The sequence below is a fragment of the Pongo pygmaeus genome, chromosome 2 (genome assembly GCF_028885625.2).
Source record: "Pongo pygmaeus isolate AG05252 chromosome 2, NHGRI_mPonPyg2-v2.0_pri, whole genome shotgun sequence".
Taxonomy (NCBI): Eukaryota; Metazoa; Chordata; class Mammalia; order Primates; family Hominidae; genus Pongo; species Pongo pygmaeus.
Window position 1 is genome coordinate 112,037,728 of NC_085930.1, and position 20,164 is coordinate 112,057,891.

The 20,164-nt window shown below is 38.9% G+C and overlaps 1 protein-coding gene across 6 annotated transcripts in view; it reads left to right on the top strand.

The window, feature by feature from the left end:
* The window catches only part of ULK4 (unc-51 like kinase 4), a 722,036-nt gene that overhangs the window by 329,366 nt on the left and 372,506 nt on the right, over nucleotides 1-20,164 (top strand). For all 6 annotated transcript variants that reach the window (XM_054482410.2, XM_054482411.2, XM_054482412.2 and 3 more), the window contains one exon: nucleotides 16,745-16,793. In XM_054482410.2, the coding sequence (XP_054338385.1) occupies nucleotides 16,745-16,793 (49 nt within the window). The remainder of the gene's footprint in view (nucleotides 1-16,744; nucleotides 16,794-20,164) is intronic.

Consider the following 20,164-nt stretch of genomic DNA (forward strand, 5'->3'; position numbering starts at 1 on the left):
GTTTTGTTTTTTGTTAGAATCCAATGAATTAGCACATACACAGCATTTGTTACTGTGAGTTCCAGATAGTAACTGTGCAATCCATGTTTACTACTGTTGTCATTACGGGTTGCACTTTGAAGCCTTTGCAATGCCCTTCAGATAGAAAAGGTTATTCTGTTGTCTCTTCTGTACCTTTAGAGATCTTTATCTTTATGTATCTATCCTAGCATTTATAATACCTGCTGCAGCTCTCATTTAGCCCAGTGCATGGCACATAAAAGATACCAAACAAATGTTTATCGAGTGAATGGAGAGAAATCTTAGCTTGATTTCAGGTAGATTCCAAAACAAAAAATCTCTTGTATTTCATTAAGTTATCAAGACCAAAAAAATGACTTTAGGAAGTAAGCATGTTCATTAAATGGAAAATAATTTAAAAAATATATGGAATTTCTCTTTTTTATTATTGGGTTCGTATCTGTAGGAGAAAAGAAATTCTGGTACAATCTAGTGGTCCTCTTAGGGACTTGCCTTTGGTCTCTGCCACTGTCAATTCTTTTTCTTACTGATACTGCCTCTTCCTGTTCACTCCCCTTCCGGCTCTGGTGCAAGGATGAGCATGCCTCTTACATGTGGTTTCAACCTGTGAAGCTGTGGGATGAATACAGAGTCATGTCTTGGGGAGAATGCCAAAGATTCAAAGAATCATTAGAGAAAGGTGGCCAGCTGCAGAGCGATGAGGTTGAGAGAGAGAGTGAAGCCTCAGGACCCAGAAGGAATGGAAAGCACTGGAAAGAATGTGGGAGTGAGAGGCCAAAGCCCTCAGCTGGGTAGCAGGAGCATTACAGACCATGATGTAGGGACAATGTCTGTAAAGCCCTGGATGAAACAGGACTTGCAACCACATCATAGCAACCAGGGTTGGAAGGAGTCAGAGGTACTTCATAAAATAGTCCTGCACACTGTATGGAGATCCTTTTGACTGCAGCTTTCCCATTTCTCCTTTTGTACTTTCTGTGATCGAAACACTCTATGGCCTTATTTTGTTCAACAGGTGTGGAATATTACAGGGCTGTATTGGACATCTATTGAGGTAATAGGCATAAAAGCATTTTACAAAGTTATTAATGCAACATAAAATTATTCTATTTACATTTAAAATCTCCATTCTATTGGAAAATATTTGCTTTTAACCTAACCAAAATTGTCTTACTAAAATCCATATTTTTAATGCTGGTAGGCAATGGACGATTTCCCTAAATTGGAGGTATATTCTAGTATAGCTTCATATTCTAACTTAATTCTAAGACTTTCTCAGTAAATTAAGCAGTCAGTCTTATAACTTGGATTAAGTTATTTTTATATACATTTTGTGCCTACTGGAGTATAAACTTCCTTAGGGAAAAAGTGTAATGCCTGTCCATAAGGATGACGCTGTAGATCTTTGTAAAATGACCAGTTCTAAAATTTATTTATACTAATGCTGCTGAAATCTCAACCCTGCCCTCCCCTTTTTTGTGTGAAATATAACTCCCTATATATGTACCTTAATGGTAAGACTTCTGCCAATTCTCTGCAGAATTAGCAAGAATTGCAGGCAAGGGCAAACATTTCAAGGAGAAATGTCACAAATGTTATTGCTTTCAGGGTAGACATAATATCATACCATAGCTAAACATTATGAAACTGTTTCTTTTTGAAGCTGATTCACTGATCCAAAAATTTGAAATTCAGCTTGATGTTAGAGATTTTTAATTTAAAATGACTGTCCTTGGTCCACTAGACTGGTAAATTATGTAAACAAAAAAGATTTGCTTGTAGTCTAGTGTTCAATCAGTTGCTGAGCAAATATGAAATCTAAACCTCCTAACTGGCATTGTTGGAAAGCTAAACAAAGCCCAGCTTCTATTTTGGTTGGTATACAAGTAGGCCAGAAGCAGCTTATTCAGAGAACCAAATGTGAATTACTTTTAAGAAAGGAGGCAGGGGTAAGGGAACTGGGATCAGGGGCAAGTTCAGGCTCTGGTAGGCAGAACTGCAAGATGGCCTTGGAGATTTCCAGCCACTGGTGTGTCTATAGCACCTTCCAGTCAATTAAACACTAATTTAGTGCTGTTATGAGTAATATTGCAGATGTAATTAAGGTCGCAAATTAATTGACCTTAAAATATGGAGATTATCTGGGTGGGCCTGACCAATCATAAGAGCCCTTTAAATGTGGTCTAGAGGTCAGAGACAGAGAAATCCAAGAGATTTGAGGCTTGAAAAGGATTTGACGTGGAGGAGATCCTCACTTGCTGTTTTAGAGAAGGAGAGGGCCACATAGTAAGGGATATGTGTGGCTCTAGGAGCTGAGAGAGATCCCTAGCTGGCAACAGCAAGGAAATGAGGACTTCAGCCCTACAACTGCAAGGAACTGAATTCTGCCAACAATAAGAATGAGTTTGAAAATGTATTCTCTCCACCTCCAGCCTCCAGACTGGAACTTAGCCCAGCTGACACATTGATTCCAGCTTTGTGATATCCTGAGATGGTTAACCAGCCATGCTGAGCTGGACTTCTGACCTATAGGACATTGGACTAATAAATGGATATTGCTTTAAGCTGCTATGTTTGTGGAAATTTGTTAGGCAGCAATAGAAAACTAACACAAGGCCCCAGTGGTGTCCCCCTTGGATTGCTGTGGTGGCCTATTAACTGGTCTGTCTGGTTATGTAGGCTAGTGCTACTCAGACTGGTGAGGAAGCGGTTATTTATTTATTTGAGACATTGAGCAGTGGCATTATCACAACTTACTGACTTACTGCAACTTTGACCTCCCTGGGCTCAGGTGATCCTTCTACCTCAGCCTCCCGAGTAGCTGGAATTACAGGCACACACCACTGTGCGTGGCTAATTTTTATATTTTTTTTGTAGAGACCGGCTTTCTCCATGTTGCCCAGGCTGGTCTCAAACTCTTGGTGCTCAAGTGATCTGCCCACCTTGGCCTCCCACAGAGCTGGGATTATAGGCATGTGCCACCACGCCTGGCCAAAGAAGCAGTTTTAAAATTTTCTATTTGTTGCAGACTCATACTGTGGTAGATCATATTTTACAAAGATGTCTGTAATAATATTTCCCATCCCACATGCCCTTCTGTATTGTAGCTGTGCCATGCTCCATCAAGAAGTGGAGTCTAGTTGCACTCCATTTGAATCTGGACTGCCTTCATAACTTGTGCATGCCCACTTAGAACGCAATCGAAGTAATGTTGTGACCTCCAAAGCTAGGTTAGAAAAGCCGTCTGGTTCTCTTAGAATGCCTGCTCCTTGGATGCTTCCTCTTGGCACCCAGCTATCATGCAGAGAGAGGCCAAGCTGTGTGGAGAGTGCAGCTATAGATAGATGCTCCAGTCAACAGAATTAACTGAGCCTTCCTTGAATCATCCCAGCCCAGGTGCCAGAAGTGTGAGTGAGGAAACCTTCAGGTGATCACAACCCCCAGCTGTTCCCATCCCCCACAGCCTTTGTGTCTTCCCAGCTGAGGCCGCAAATGTCATGGAACAAAGAGAAGTCATCCCCACTGTGTCCTGCCGAAATTCATGACCCACAGAATCCATGAACTTCGTAAAATGGTTATTGCTTTATGCCACTAAGTTTGGAGTAGCTAGTTATGCAACAAAAGGTAACTAGAATATTTTTATAAAATACTATAAAGATGAAATTCAAAAAAGACAGAATATAGGCAGAAATCACAGTGTCACTTCTATGCTACTCTCTTGGTCAAAGCAGTCCTAAACTTGCCCAGACTCACAGGAAGAAGACACAAATCCTTCTTCTCAGAGAAGAGTCAAATAAATCAGAAGTCATTTTAAAAAACTTTTAAATTTTGAAATAATTTTAACCTTGCAGAGTCAAAGTAGTACAAAGAATTTCCATGGGTCCTTCAGCCAGCTTTCACTAATGTTAACATGTTACATAGCCATAGAACGGTTATCAGTTATCAAAATTAGGAAATTAACATTGATATACTGTTAACCGAGCTGTAGATCATATTCCAATTTTGCCCATTTTCCAACTAATATACTTTTTCTGGTTCAGGATTTAATCTAGGATCCCACATTACATTTGTTTTTCATGTCTCCTTAGTCTGGAACAGTTCCTCAGCCTTTTCTTGTCTTTCATAACCATAATACGTTTTTATGTACTGGGTAGTTACTTTGTAAAATGCTCCTCCATTTAAGTTTGTCTGATGTTTTTCCATTATTAGATTGAGGTCATGCATTTTTGGCAAGAATAACATGGAAGCGATGCTGTCCCCTCCTCAGTGCATCATATTGGGGTGTATACCATGGGGATATGTCTAATGACTGTGATGTGAAACTTGCTCCCTTGGTGGTGTCTGCCAGGTTTCTCAGATACTATAAATATCTTATGGGGAGGTACTGTATAAATATCCTGTTTTTTATATTTTGGCGGGGCCATATTTTAAAACTGTCACAAACTTCAAATTTTTTATCATTAGAGCCAACAGAAAGAAACTATCTTTCAGATTTCTATAGTTATCTTGTCATAGACCTGTGATAGTTTGTAGGCTCTCTCTGGTCTGCAGACCACACTTTGAATAGTAATGTTCTAGACCACTTCTTCCAGTTCATTTTTCCTGTTACAATCAGATTGGAGTTTGAACAGCAAATCTTGCTGTGTCATTTTGCTTAAAATCCTCAGAGATTACCCATAACCTTTAGGGTAAAACCCAAACTTCTTAGCATTTCTTAGCATGGCATTCAAGGCTGCATCATTCTGTTCCATCCGTCACACTGACCTTTTACAATGCTCTCCTGGTAGTCCTCCTTACCCTCCTCTATCATGCCTGTCCCTCTCCACATCATAACTGGCCAATTCCTACTGTCTTTCAAGGCTCACGAACGCCTCCTCTCACCAGTTTGGGCTAGCTAGGTTTTCTTCATGTCTGTTCCCTTACATCCTGTGCATACATGCATATCTGTGATAGAAGTTAATTCCACTTTTATATTTGTTTGTATATCTGTTAACCTGCTTGACTCTGGAGTTTGAGGGCATGGACTTTGAGTTTATAAGATTAGCCCATGGCAAGAGCTCAGTAATGTTAATCATAAATTAAATACTGAGGTAGTTGCCAGAAAATCAAGTCTCTATCTAAGTAAGAACTGCATGACAAGGTGGATGCCCGAAAGGCAGAGAGGGTGGATGGAGATGGAGAAGCCCTTTGGAGATGACAGTGTGTCCTTGCTGGATGGGGGCTCAAAGACAGTGGATCTGGACTTACACCTCTTGCGTCATGTGTCTTGCTTCATGTGTCTTGTCTACTCTTTTTATGAGTAGATAAAAACTGCAAGCAAGCAAGGGAACCTAAGATGGGGCAGCTCCTTGGACCAACCCAGTGATCTCCTTGGACCTTTCCTGTCACTCTTGGGGGAGCTGATTTCTTTGTCCTGCAAAACTGAGCTCAGAACAGGCAGAGATTCTTTCCCTTCTTTACCTCTCCCTTCTCCTGATTCCTCTGCTCTCTGAATAAGTAGGACTAAGGTGGGGGTAGGACAGAGAGACTTCATTCCTCTTAATTTTATTTTTGGTTCATCCCTACATGGCCTTGAGGCAAAAGTTTTAAATTTTAAAGGAAAGTTAGAAAATATTAATAATGGTGTGAAATTTAGCTCAACCCACTTCTTTATCTCTCTGAATATAAATGAAGTTAATCTCCTTATTCCTACTTTTCCTAAATTACAACTAGTAATTTATATCTAAATATTATCAGATTTACTTTGTATTTAGCCTTTGTTTTCAATGGACATGAAATACAGCTGTGCCAGAAAATAGAGAAAGACCAAGGCCACCATATTCCATAGGCCACTGCTATGACTTTACCTCAAAAGCAAGTGTACTTTTGGCCGGGCCCGGTGGCTCACGCCTATAATCCCAGCACTTTGGGAGGCCGAGGCGGGTGGATCACGAGGTTAGGAGATTGAGACCATCCTGGCTAACATGGTGAAACCCCGTTTCTACTAAAAGTACAAAAAAAATTAGCCAGGCGTGATGGCGGGCGCCTGTAGTCCCAGCTACTCGGGTGGCTGAGGCAGGAGAATGGCGTGAACCTGGGAGCAGAGCTTGCAGTGAGCTGAGATTGCACCACTGCACTCCAGCCTGGGCGACAGAGCGAGACTCCATCTCAAAAAAAAAAAAAAAAAAATACTTTTCTTACATGAAAAGTATTGACTCATTCTTTAAAATATGCATTTTAATTATTTAATAATCACAGCACATTTCGTGACAAAATCATCTTAAGATCAATTTGTGCTTGTAGCTTCCATAGATGAATCTCAACTAAATAATTATCCTAATTTAAATACATAGTTTATTTAAATAGTACTTAAATACATGACATTTAAAATACTGTGTATTGACACTTGGACTATCGAACATTAATAAATAAATTAAAAAATTTTTTTCCAACATTAAGGGTAACATTTAGGCACAGGAGGGAGTTAGATTGTGAAATAATGTATTCTAAAAGTTTTTATAAGTTTATTCCAAACTTGGTAATTGAAACACTACCTCCTTTGTTAATAATATAAACCACAGATACACAAAATCATTTCTGAACCCAAACTTTGTAAGGGAGACTCTTTAACCACATGAAATCTGTCATTAAATGGCACCATTAAAGGGGAAACAAACCAACCAACCCCAGGGTAAAGTGGTCCTGGAAACTGCATTTGGGAAGTGCAGTGTATTTTAGTTTACTCATCTGGAGTTACTTAAACACAGTGTGCTTAGCTGGCTAAAATAAAGGAAGAAAAGTATACTGTAACATAGTTAATATGTTCACAGTCCTTTGAAGATCAGGGATCATTTCAAAAAGGTCTTCATTTTGTTTGGTTTTGGTTTAAAAAAATTTAGGTAAATCTCTTCACTTCTTGTGCTTCAGGCTGTCTGTAAATTACAGACATTTCATTCTTTTCGGATTTAGGATATAACAAGCTCATGTAGTAAAATGACAGATGATTTAAGTCATGGTGGCCAACCACAACAGAGCCTGATAGTAAAAGAGTCTTTTGCATCATTATTTTCTAAGATCTGCTATGATTATTGAATACTTGCTGTCTGATAATTCTCTAGAAATCAGCAACATCAACTTTTTTTTAGTGGTAAGCCTCATCCTCCTTGGCCTCTGCGAGGCCTGAGCACTGGAGCTGCTCTCCAAAGTACTGCATCAAATGAAGGGTGCACTGAGTAGATGGTGCCACAACTCAGAGTGCGTTGGGGTTTGATCACTGTCTCCACCAATTGGACCTATGCTTGTGTGAGAGGAGGTGCTTAAAGTAAGGAGACCGATTTTTTAAAACCACATTTTAAGAAATTACTGAAAGACAAATGAATATTGTCTCTAAAGCAATCTCCTTAAATCCGTGGATGTCAGATGTTTTATCAAAAGTTATTCAATTCATGGTTTAAAAAACGAAAAGCATTTTATGCTACCACTCAGTACATTACAGAACAATACTATGTGCGACACCCTTGGATATTCTTTGTTTTATTATTTTTAATTAAAAACATGCCAGTCAATAACCAGTAAACTCATCTCATTGTCCACTTATTGATCACTTCTCACAATTTAGAAAAATTCTGCCTTAGAGAATTGTAAATGTTTGCAGCCACCCTTCTTCCTTATGTGCTTTAACATCCGTCTGTTGAAATTACGTTTGAGGTGAGTTCATAAGTCATAGAAAACAATACAGAATTTTTTTTTAACTAAAAAAAATTACTTAGCTTGAGTTCTCTTTTTATTTACCCAGGAATAATTTATGTAGCTCTAAATTATGTTTAGAGCTACATAATTAGTCAAATCAAAGAACAAAAATTGTTATGGTATATTGTATTCAGAAGAATGTGAGAATGGAATGTTAGCATTTATAGTCAAAGAGACTTAAGAGGTAATCCAGGCCAGCGTGCGCATCATGCAGAGACCTGGAGAAGAACTAGCTGCAATTCTTAAGAAGGAATTAAGATAGTTTTGTGTGGTTATGCCTTAGTAGAATATAGTTTAAAATACTACCGTTAAAGGGCCGGTGTTGTGAGTGATGCTCTGGATCTTCCAGGTACCATTGGAGAAGTCGTGGCATTTATGTTCTTCTGACTTCATTGGCCTCAGTTGCCAGGGCAACTCTGAGATGTATGTGCTTGGCTATTTTAGCCCAGGCCTAATAATAGTATATATCATAAAAATTTAAGAAGACAAATTTAAGGAAACTGAGGAAGAAGGCTGTGAATGTGCTGGGCCTGAAGTTGTTCGTGGTTATGAGTCTGTGCGTTTCCTGTCCTACCTAGGCATGATGTAAGGAGTCTCAGCCTCACATCTGAGCCTTCATTCAATTGCCCAGGAAAGACAGAAAATATAAATGAACTTAACATTTGTCACCAAAACTTTTTTCATTGAAACTACAGAAGTGTTCACATTTATTTATTTTTAAAGTTTATCAACATTATTTATTTAAAATTATACTTTATTTTTAACTGACAATTATAATTGTGTATTTATGGCATAGAGTGTAATGTTATGATTTGTGTATACTTTGTGGAGTGAGTAAATCAGGCTAATTAACATGTCCATCACTTCACGTACTTATCATTTCTTTGTGGTGGGAACACTTAAAATCTACTCTTGTAATAATTTTGAAATACATACTACATTATTATTAACTAACTTATTCCTCCTGTCTAACTTAACTTTGTACCCTTTGATTTATATCTTTCCTTTTCTTGTCCACACCTTCCCGCTGTGGTAACCACCATTTTACCCTCTACTTCTCTTGAGTTTGACTTTTTTAGAGTCCACATATGAGTGAAGTCATGTAGTATTTGTTTTTCTGTGCTTGGCTTATTTCACTTAGGATAATTCATCCTTATTGTCACAGTGAGAGTTTCTCGTTTCTTTAAGGCTGACGAGTATTCCATTGTGTATATATGCTACATTTTTTTCTATTCATTCATCCACTGATGGTCATTTAGGTTGTTTCCATATCTTGTCTATTATGGATAATGCTGCAATGAATAGTAATCACATTTTTTTTTTTGCTAGACGTCAAGGTAGACTTTCTAAGTCCTTCAGTCTTTGGTAAATCTCTGTATCTCATTTTCCCTTCACAAATGTATGTAAACACTGTGATCTTTTTTGGTTAGTCTCATAGGCTTTTATCAATGTATTATCATAGACAAATAAGCTCCTGGGAGGCCAGATGTTAAAATTCCCTTTCTATCCATGAGCATTTAATCATACTATTAAATATCTGGTGTTTTCTGTGAAATAGACAAACTGCAGATACCTACAACATATGTAACATGTTTGTCTTAAGCTCTGTAATTTATCATACAAAATTCTAATAAAATAGTAGAAAGGAATATGATTTTATTTTATTTTTTGGACTGAAGCAGTAACCTGCAAACTGTAGCTTTTCTCTAAACATGACCCAGTGCTTGTTGTTTATAAATAAAGTTTTATTGGAACACACCCGTGTTTATTTCTTTCTATATTCTTTATGGCTGCCTTTACTTTATGATGACAGAGTTGAGTAGTTGCCATACAGACAGTGTGGCCTGCAAAGCCTGAAATATTTGGGCTATTAACTATTTGGACTGTTATAGAAAAAAACGTGTGCTGAACCCTGGACTAAAAGAGTATTCAGAGATTCAAATATTGTTCTTTTTTAAATTTTAATTTAAGTTTGGGGGTACATGTGCAGAACATGCAAATTTGTTACATAGGTATACATGTACCATGGTGGTTTGCTGCACCTATCAACCCATCATCTTGGTTTTAAGCTCTGCATGCATTAGGTGTTTGTCCTAATGTTCTCCCTCCCCTTTCCCTCCACTCCCTGACAGGCTGTGGTGTATGATGTTCCCCTCCCTGTGTCCATGTGTTCTCATTGTTTAACTCCCATTTATGAGGGAGAACATGCAGTGTTTGGTTTTCTGTTCCTGTGTTAGTTTGCTGAGAATGATGGTTTCCAGTTTCATGTCCCTGCAAAGGACATGAACTCCTACTTTTCATGGCTGCATAGCATTCCATGGTGTATATGAGCCACATTTTCTTTATCCAGTCTATCATTGATGGGCATTTGGGTTGGTTTCAAGTCTTTACTATTGTAAATAGTGCTGCAGTAAACATATGTGTGCATGTGTCTTTATAGCAGAATGATATATAATCCTTTGCGTGTATACCCAAATGGGTCAAATGGTATTTCTGGTTCTAGATCCTTGAGGAATTGCCACACTGTCTTTCTCAATGGTTGGACTAATTTACACACCCACCAATAGTGTAAAAGTGTTCCTATTTCTCTACAGCCTTGCCAGTATCTGTTGTTTTCTGACTTTTTAATAATTGCCATTCCAACTGGCTTGAGATGGTATCTCATTGTGATTTTGATTTGCATTTCTCTAATGACCAGTGATGATGACTCTTTTTCATATGTTTGTTGGCCACATAAATGTCTTCTTTTGAGAAGTGTCTGTTCATACCCATCACCTTTTCTGATGGGGTTGTTTTTTTCTTGTAAATTTGTTTAAGTTCCTTGTAGATTCTGGTGGTTAGATCTATGTCACATAGAAAAATTGCAAAAATTTTCTCCCATTCTGTTGGTTGCCTTTTCACTCTGATGGTAGTTTCTTTTGCTGTGCAGAAGCTCTTTAGTTTGATTAGGTCACATTTGTCCATTTTGGCTTTTGTTGCCATTGCTTTTGGTGTTTTAGTCATTAAGTCTTTGCCCATGCCTATGTCCTGAATGGTATTGCCTAGATTTTCTTCTAGGGTTTTTATGGTGTTGGGTTTTACATTTAACTATATAGTCCATCTCGAGTTAATTTTTGTATAAAGTGTAAGGAAGGGGTTCAGTTTCAGTTTTCTGCATGTGGCTAACCAGTTTTCCCAGCACCATTTATTAAATAGGGAATCCTTTCCCCATTTTTGTTTTTGTCAGGTTTGTTGAAGATCAGATGGTTGTAGATGTGTGATGTTATTTCTGAGGTCTCTGTTCTGTTCCATTGGTTTATATATCTGTTTTGGTACCAGCACCATGCTGTTTTGGTTACTGCAGCCTTTTAGTATAGTTTGAAGTCAGATAGCATGATGCCTCCAGCTTTGTTCTTTTTGCTTAGGATTGTTTTGGCTCTGCAGGCTCTTTTTTGGTTCCATATGAAATTTAAAATAGTTTTTTCTAATTCTACGAAGAAAGGCAATGGTAGCTTGATAGGAATAGTATTGAATCTATAAGTTACTTTGGGCAGTATGGCCATTTTCATGATATTGATTCTTCCTATCCATGAGCATGGAATGATTTTCCATTTGTTTGTGTCCTCTCTTATTTCCTTGAGCAGTGGTTTGTAGTTCTCCTTGAAGAGGTTGTTCACATCCCTTGTAAGCTGTATTTCTAAGTATTTTATTCTCTTTGTAGCAATTGTGAATGGGAGTTCACTCATGATTTGGCTCTCTGCTTGTCTATTGTTAGTGTATAGGAATGCTTGTGATTTTTGCACATTAATTTTATATCCTGAGACTTTGTTGAAGTTGCTATCAGCTTAAGGAATTTTTGGGCTGAGATGATGGAGTTTTCTAAATATATAAAAATGTCTTCTGCAAACAGAGACAATTTGACTTTCTCTCTTCCTATTTGAATACCCTTTATTTCTTTCTCTTGCCTGATTGCCGCGGCCAGAACTTCCAATACTACGTTGAATAGGAATGGTGAGAGAGGGCATCCTTGTCTTGCGCCGGTTTTCAAAGGGAATTCTTCCAGCTTTTGCCCATTCAATATGATATTGGCTATAGGTTTGTCATAAATAGCACTTATTATTTTGAGATATGTTCCATCAATACCTAGTTTATTGAGAGTTTTTAGCATGAAGGGATGTTGAATCTTACTGAAGGCCTTTTCTGCATCTATTGAGATAATCATGTGGTTTTGACATTTGTTATGTTTATGTGATGGATTACATTGATTGATTTGCGTATGTTGAACCAGCCTTGCATCCCAGGGATGAAGCCAACTTGATCGTGGTGGATAAGCTTTTTGATGTGCTGCTGGGTTCAGTTTGCCAGTATTTTATTGAGAATTTCCAATTGATGTTCATCAGGGATATTGACCTGAAATTTTTTGTTGTTGTTTTTGTTGTGTCTCTGCCAGGTTTTGGTATCAGGATGATGCTGGCCTCATAAAATGAGTTAGAGAGGCATCCTTCTTTTTCTGTTGTTTGAAATGGTTCCAGAAGGAATGGTCCCAGCTCCTCTTTGTACCTCTGGTAAAATTCGGCTGTGAATTTGTCTAGTCCTGGGCTTTTTTTGGTTGGTAGGTTATTAATTACTCCCTCAATTTCAGATCTTCTCATTGGTCTATTCAGGGATTCAAGTTCTTCATGGTTTAGTCTTGGGAGGGTGTATGTGTGCAGGAATTTATCCATTTCTTCTAGATTTTCTGGTTTATTTGCATAGAGGTTTTTGTAGTATTCTCTGATGGTAGTTTGTATTTCTGTGGGATCAGTGGTGATATCCCTTTTATCATTTTTTGTTGTGTCTATTTGAGTCTTCTCTCTTTTTATTAGTCTAGCTAGTGTTCCATCTGTTTTGTTAATCTTTTCTAAAAACCAGCTCCTGGATTCATTGATTATTTGGAAGGGTTTTTCGTGTCTCCATCTCCTTCAGTTCTGCTCTGATCTTAGTTATTTCTTGTCTTCTCTTAGCTTTTGAATTTGTTTGCTCATGCTGCTCTAGTTTTTTAAATTATGATGTTAGGGTGTCGATTTTAGATCTTTCCCTTTTTCTCCTGTGGGCATTTGGTGCTATAAATTTGCCTCTAAGCACTGCTTTAGCTGTGTCCCAGAGATTCTGGTACATTGTGTCTTTGTTTTCATTGGTCTCAAATAACTTTATTTCTGCCTTCATTTCGTTATTTACCCAGTAGTCATTCAGGAGCAGGTTGTTCAGTTTCCATGTAGTTGTGTGGTTTTGAGTGAATTTCATAATCCTGAATTTGGTTGCACTGTGGTCTGAGATACTGTTTGTTATGATTTCCATTCTTTTGCATTTGCTGAGGAGTGGTTTACTTCTAATTATGTGGTCAATTTTAAGAATACATGCTATGTGGCACTGAGAAGAATGTATAGTCTGTTGATTTGTGGTGGAGAGTTCTGTAGATATCTATTAGGTCCACTTCGTCCAGAGCTGAGTTCAAGTCCTGAATATCCTTGTTAATTTTTTGTCTCATTAGTCTAATATTGACAGTGGGGTGTTAAAGTCTCCCACTATTATTATTGGGAGTCTGCGTCTCTTTGTAGGTCTCTAAGAACTTGTTTTATGAATCTGGGTCCTCCTGTATTGGGTGCATATATATTTAGCATAGATAGCTCTTCTCGTTGCATTGATCCTTTTACCATTATGTAATGCCCTTTGTCTTTTTTGATCTTTGTTGGTTTAAAGTCTATTTTATCAGAGACTAGGATTGCAACCCCTGCTTTTTTTTTTCTTTTCATTTGCTTGGTAAATATTCCTCCATCCCTTTATTTTGAGCCTATGTGTGTCTTTGCATGTGAGATGAGTCTCCTGAATACAGCACCCCAATGGGTCTTGACTCTTAATCTAATTTGCCAGTCATTGTTTTTTAATTGGGGCATTGAGCCCTTTTATATTTAAGGTTAATATTGTTCTGTGTGAATTTGATCCTGTCATCATGATGCTAGCTGGTTATTTTGCACATTAGTTGATGCAATTTCTTCATAGTGTCATTGGTCTTTATATTTTGGTGTGTTTTTGCAGTGGCTGGTACCAGTTTTTCCTTTCCATATTTAGTGCTTCCTTCAGGAGCTCTTGTAAAGCAGGACTGGTGGTGACAAAATCCCTCAGCAGTTGCTTGTCTGGAAAGGATTTTATTTCTCCTTCACTTATGGAGCTTAGTTGGGCTGGATATGAAATTCTGGGCTGAAAATTCTTTTCTTTAAGAATGTTGAATATTGGCCCCCACTCTCTTCTGGCTTGTAGAGTTTCTGCCGAGAGATCCGCTGTTAGTCTGATGGGCTTCTGTTTGTGGGTAACCCTACCTTTCACTCTGGCTGCCTTTAACATTTTTTCCTTCATTTCAACCTTGGAGAATCTGACGATTATGTTTCTTGGAGTTGTCCTTCTTGAGGAGTATCTTAGTTATGTTCTCTGTAGTTCCTGAATTTGAATGTTGGCCTATCTTGCTATGTTGGGGAAGTTCTCCTGGATAATATCCTGAAATATGTTTTTAAACTTTGTTCCATTCTCCCTATCACTTTCAGGTATACCAGTCAATCATAGGTTTGGTCTTTTCACATAGTCCCATATTTCTTGGAGGCTTTGTTTGTTCCTTTTCCTTCTTTTTTCTCTAATCTTTTCTTCATGCCTTATTTCAGTAAGTTGATCTTCCATCTCTGATATCCTTTCTTCCACGTGATCGATTCAGCTATTAATAGTTGTGTCTGCTTCTCAAAGTTCTCCTGCTATGTTTTTCAGCTCCATCAGGTCATTTATCTTTCTCTTTAAACTGGTTATTCTAGTAAGCAGTTCCTGTAACCTTTTATTAAGGTTCTTAACTTCCTTGCATTGGGTTAGAACATGCTGCTTTAGTTCAGAGGAGCTTGTTATTACCCTCCTTCTGAAGCCTACTTCTGTTAATTCATAAAACTTATTCCCCATCCAGTTTCGTGCCCTTGCTGGAGAGGAGTTGCAATCATTTGGAGGAGAAGAGGCATTCTGGATTTTGGAATTTTCAGCATTTTTGTGCTGGCTTTTCCTCATCTTCATGGATTTATCTACCTTTGATCTTTGAGGCTGATGACCTTTGGATGGGGTTTTTGTGTGGGGGTTTTTTTATGTTGATATTGTTGTTTTCTGTTTGTTAGTTTTTCTTCAAACAGTCAGGCCCCTCTTCTGCAGGTCTACTGCAGTTTGTTGGAGGTCCATTCCAGACCCTGTTTGCCTGAGTATCACCAGTGGAGGCTGCAGAACAGCAAAGATTGCTGCCTGCTTATTCCTCAGGAAGCTTTGTCCCAGAGGGGCACTGGCCTGATGCCAGCCAGAGCTCTTCTGTATGAGGTGTCTGTTGACCCCTGTTGGGAGGTTTCTCGCAGTCAGGAGGCTCGGGGTCAGGGACCCACCTGAGGAGGCAGCCTGTCCCTTAGCAGAGCTGGTGCTCTGTGCCTGGAGAATCCCTCTTGTCAAGATCATCAGCTATTCTCTTCAGAGCTGGCAGGCAGGAATAATGAAATCTGCTGAATCTGTACACACAGCTGCCCCTTCCCCCAGGTGGTCTGTCCCAGGGAGATTGGGGTTTTGTCTGTAAGCCCCTGACTTGGGCTGCTACCTTTCCTCAGAGATGCCCTGCCCAGTGAGGAGGAATCTAGGGAAGCAGTCTGGCCACAGCTGCTTTGCCCTGCTCAGCCTCCTTAGCACTGTCAGGGAAAAACCACCTACTAAAGTCTCAGTAATGGCAGATTCCTCTCCCCCCACCAAGCTAGATCATCCCAGGTCAATTTCAGACTGCTGTGCTGGCAGTGAGAATTTCAAGCCAATGGTTCTTAGCTTGCTGGGCTCCGTGGGAGTGGGACCCATGGAGCGAGACCACTTGACTCCCTGGCTTCAGCCCCCTTCCCTGGGGAGTGAACGGTTCTGTCTAGATGGGGTTCCAGGTGCTGCCGGGTATGAAAAAAAAAAACTGCCGCTACCGCTAGCTTGGTGAATGCCCAAACAGCCTCCCAGTTTTGTGCTTGAAACCCAGGACCCTGGTGGCATAGGCACACGAGGGAATCTCCTGATCTGCAGATTGAAAAAACCATGGGAAAAGCGTAGTAACCAGTCCGGGTAGCACAGTTCCTCACGGCTTTCCTTGGCTTGGGGGAGGGAGGTCCCCAGCCCCTTGCACTTCCCTGGTGAGACAACGCCCCACCCTGCTTCTGCTATCCCTCTGTGGGTTGGACCCAATGCCTAATCAGTCCCAGTGAGATGAACTGAGTACCTCAGTTGGAAATGCAGAAATCACCTGCCTTCTGTGTTGGTCTTGCTGGGAGCTGCAGACCAGAGCTGTTTCTATTTGGCTGTCTTGGCCCCTCCCTGGATGTCACAAATATTGTTCTTAATCAAAACTGTGACTTTTGAATGGTTTAGGTTTTACCAAGGCTGTTTTCTGTTTTATGAAAAAATTCTTCTATTGCAATTGATGACAATTGATAACTAGATTTGATGAGGGAAAGTGCCTAGTGTCTACGAGGTGATTGGTGTCTTAATTTTTTAAAAATTAAAGATCATTAAAATTCATCATACATTAATTTCTTAATGCTGAGAAGACAGCTAATGAGGCATATATAAAAAATTACAGTGTGTCATTTTATGATTTAACAGTGCAGGGAGGGTTGGTTACATTATTTCAGCTGATATTACCTATTTTGATAGTCTTTATAATAATTGTCAATTTTAATCCCTGCATTAAAAATACCAATCTATTTGAGATTTCACTTGCTACACATCAATAAGGCTAAGCTAGTAGTCACTTGCAAAAAAGCCTCATATTTCTTGTTTAATAGCTATAGTTCAGTGTCTTAAAAAGAATGTTTAATCATACTATTTCTTAGTCATGGAATTTTAGCAATAAAACATGGGGGCTGAGGTGCTTTATATCAGGCCATCAGTTCAAATATGAATTGTCTAATGTGCACCTATCTTTTTTTCTTGTTTTTAACAGACTTGTGGAAGAAAGCAAACTGATCCCACTCATTTTTGAAGTAACTCTGGTAAGAACGGAAATGTGCATTTGAAATTCAAATGAAATTTTGAAATTGTAAAGATTTTAACCATGTTGTATGACTGTGTTGCTAACCCTGCCTCTGCCCTGAAGGATTGTATGTCCATCATCATCACACTTAACCTCACTGGACTTCAGCTTTCTTATCTGTAAAGGAATGTCAAGCTCTGAAATTAATGTAGGGCTACTGGCTAATGACTGCCTTCTTTCCACAAATCTTTTAAATTTTAGCTCTGTTGTATTACACAATATATATTTTCTAACATAGATTACTTTATCTGAGGTTGGTTTGTATACAGAGGGAAGAATGATTATTGCTGCACTTCAGTGTGAATTTTCTGGTGCTCAGTATGAAGCCCTCTGACTTTGCAGTTACTGGGTACCAGATCAGCAGTTTTATGCCTGTGGTCAGAAAGTTGTCTTCTTCAGAACCTAGAATAGCTTAGCTTCTATACACCATTTTTCTGTTCACAGAATACAACTTAATTTAAAACCATCTGTTAAAGAAAATCTCTCCTCTGTGTTTCCTATGTGTAGAGAATACAATGGGATGCAGGGTCAACTTTCTTTGTCTCTGATAAATCCCTAATTATACCAAATACAGATCTATGAATTAGGCTGAAAATTGAGTTGGTGCTTGCAAGCAAGTGCCCATTGCCAAAGAAAGGTTCTCTTGTGCCTGGGTATGTTATTCTCTTTTCCTAAGTACTTTACCTCCCTAGCTCAATAACAGCACAAGGCACAACAGAGGGGGCACTTCCCCAGCCAGATCAGCCTAACTTACCTTGGTCATCAGTAGGGGAGCATTAGTTGTGATAGTCTGATAACCCTACACATGGGAAATCAACTTTCCTTAATCATCTTAAAATATTATTCTATAAATCGTTTGTGTGCTGTCATGTCCATATGGTGAAAACTTTATTTTTCTTAGCTGCAGATTTTCAGGAGAGCTGAGTGGGTTTGCTGAGCTATTTGCATTGGATGGGGAGTAGAGATGGGAACGGGTACTATTCCCAAAGCATGTTCAGGTGACAAGATGACAGCTGCCTTGATGAGTGGAACATGTAAGGTTAGAGCCTGGACTGAGTTGCTTAGAATTGTAAAAAGGGATTTTAGAGAAAGGATAGAGAAGAGGCAGATGAAGAAATGATCAAGAGCTCTCTAATGGAGTTGTTAAAGTTTCACCAGTAATATGGATATGTGTATCTTTCCACCTTCAGTCAGATACACATTATTTGCCAATTTGTTATGGAGTTGGATTTGTTTTGGAGGACAGTGGTCTAGCAAACTGTTGAGTTTGGCCACATGGTTGGGTATGGGGCAAGAGCCAAAGCTGTCCAAACTCAGCCACATTTGAATGCATTTGGAAAGAGACTCATTTTGTAGACATCCTAGAGCTAGAATGGGCCTTAGTGGGTCTACATGATTCATCCTTTTGCTGTGGCAGGAGGGCTTCTAACCCGTTAGATGAGTATAACTCCTTTTGTGGCTGACAGAAAGTTCTTACCTTATCTTTCAGCAATCATCTCAAGGTCTAAAATCTCAACATAAAAAATTCCTTTTGGTAGGTTACCAGAACACCTTCATACTTGATAAATCTCTGTATGCTGAGCACCCAACAAGTGTTTTGTATTTTACAAACCGTTTTTAAATAATTGATTAATGCTACAATTTCAACCCTTGTCATTGTGGTATAGCTGTCATAGGGAATGGGTAGAAGGTGACATCTACCCTCCAGATCACCATTTTAGCCAGTCCTGAGCCCTGTGGCCTTGCAGACATGTGAGGGATGGTGCTCTTTCTCTAACCAGAACAGTTCCATGCTCAGATTTCTTATAGGACATTATCTGAAAAAGAGATCTTGCTGCTAAAAAGTAAAGAAGAAAAGTGTTGGAAATCACTGCTTTATGAGGCAGGAGTTTGATGTCCTTGAAGAACATTATTAAATTCCTATTCTACTTTTGTCTTTTTCGAGTTGAATAATCTCAACTTTTTTCTGTGTAGAAATACATTTTTCAATCGATGAAATATCTTTGTAGCAGTTATCCTGTGAACTATTACTTGTCCTTTTAAAATTGTTGTCACCAAGCTAGATATAATACAGTATTTTCTTGATTCTATGATGCACATTTTTTTTCAGATTTTAACATTTCTGTAACTGAGATATACTTTCCAAATCAATGGTGTTTTACAATTGCTTTCAGCCAGGTGACCTGGTTGTCATTGCCTTAACCAATTTATTTCAGTTTTATTTTTCTTTTTATAAATGCCTAAAAGTGATATATTATAAAAATCTATGTCTGAACAAAGTCTAAAAGAGCTCTTTCAATAAAAAGAAGATAAAAATTCTAAGTAACAAGAAACCATGTCATAGTTTAATTGGCAGCATCTTTCTTTCTTAGTGCTTGATAGAATAATGGTGCATCTTAGAGCTGATGGATTTCAAGTTTCAAGGAAGCAGTATATATTTCAATTTGGTTTGGTTTCTAAGTTTGAGGGCCTTGGTGGTGTCTAGCATATATATGGCAGCTTCTTTGCAGTGATTTGATCAGAACAAGGCATAATGAGAAGATTGTGTGGGGCCCTGCATGCTTGGCTGCTACTTATGCCTTCTGGCTACTCATTAAGAAAACAGCGAAACAGCATTTGATTCATTTAGCTGGTAGTCTACTGTGACCTCCTGATGACTTTTTTCTTTACTTTTAGCCCATCCCTGTTTTCCAGCTTCTGTCTGATGTACTTAAAACCTGCTTATGAGCTTTGTAACTTCCTTCTTCCTTTCTAGAGTTTCTTCTATGATGTGCTCCTCTCCTAGATGTCTTCCATTAAGAAAGTGAGCCTGTCTTTTCTGATGGGCAGGAATTGCAGGCAGCTTCTCTGTTTTTTTCCTGTAGTTATGCAGGCAAATGAAGTGGAGGGACTACAATTCTGAATTTGACATCTTATCTATACAAAATAGTGAAGTGGAAATCTTAGGAAGAACAGACATTTCTGGAGTTGTGTGGCAAACCATGAGCTCCAAGTATGGATTCAAACTGGTTAAATAAATAACCAATTGAAATTAATTTTTATTATTTTGGAGAAAAAATAAAAATTATCTCCAGTTGTCACTACCTACTGAGGAGGCACAGTGCTACTTCCTATCTGGAGGACTAATGGGTAGGCCCTCTAAGTTCACGCTGCAGGGAGAGAGTGATGTGTACATACATGATCAGGTAGGAGCATTATAGGAGCTGTTACGAAGGTAGGTATGGAAAGCTGTGGACCCCGGGGAAGGGAGTGACCAACTCTGGGAGAAGTGGGGGAATCTCACAAGAGTAACCTTTGAACAGGGCTTTGGGGGAAGAGGAGGAGGCATTT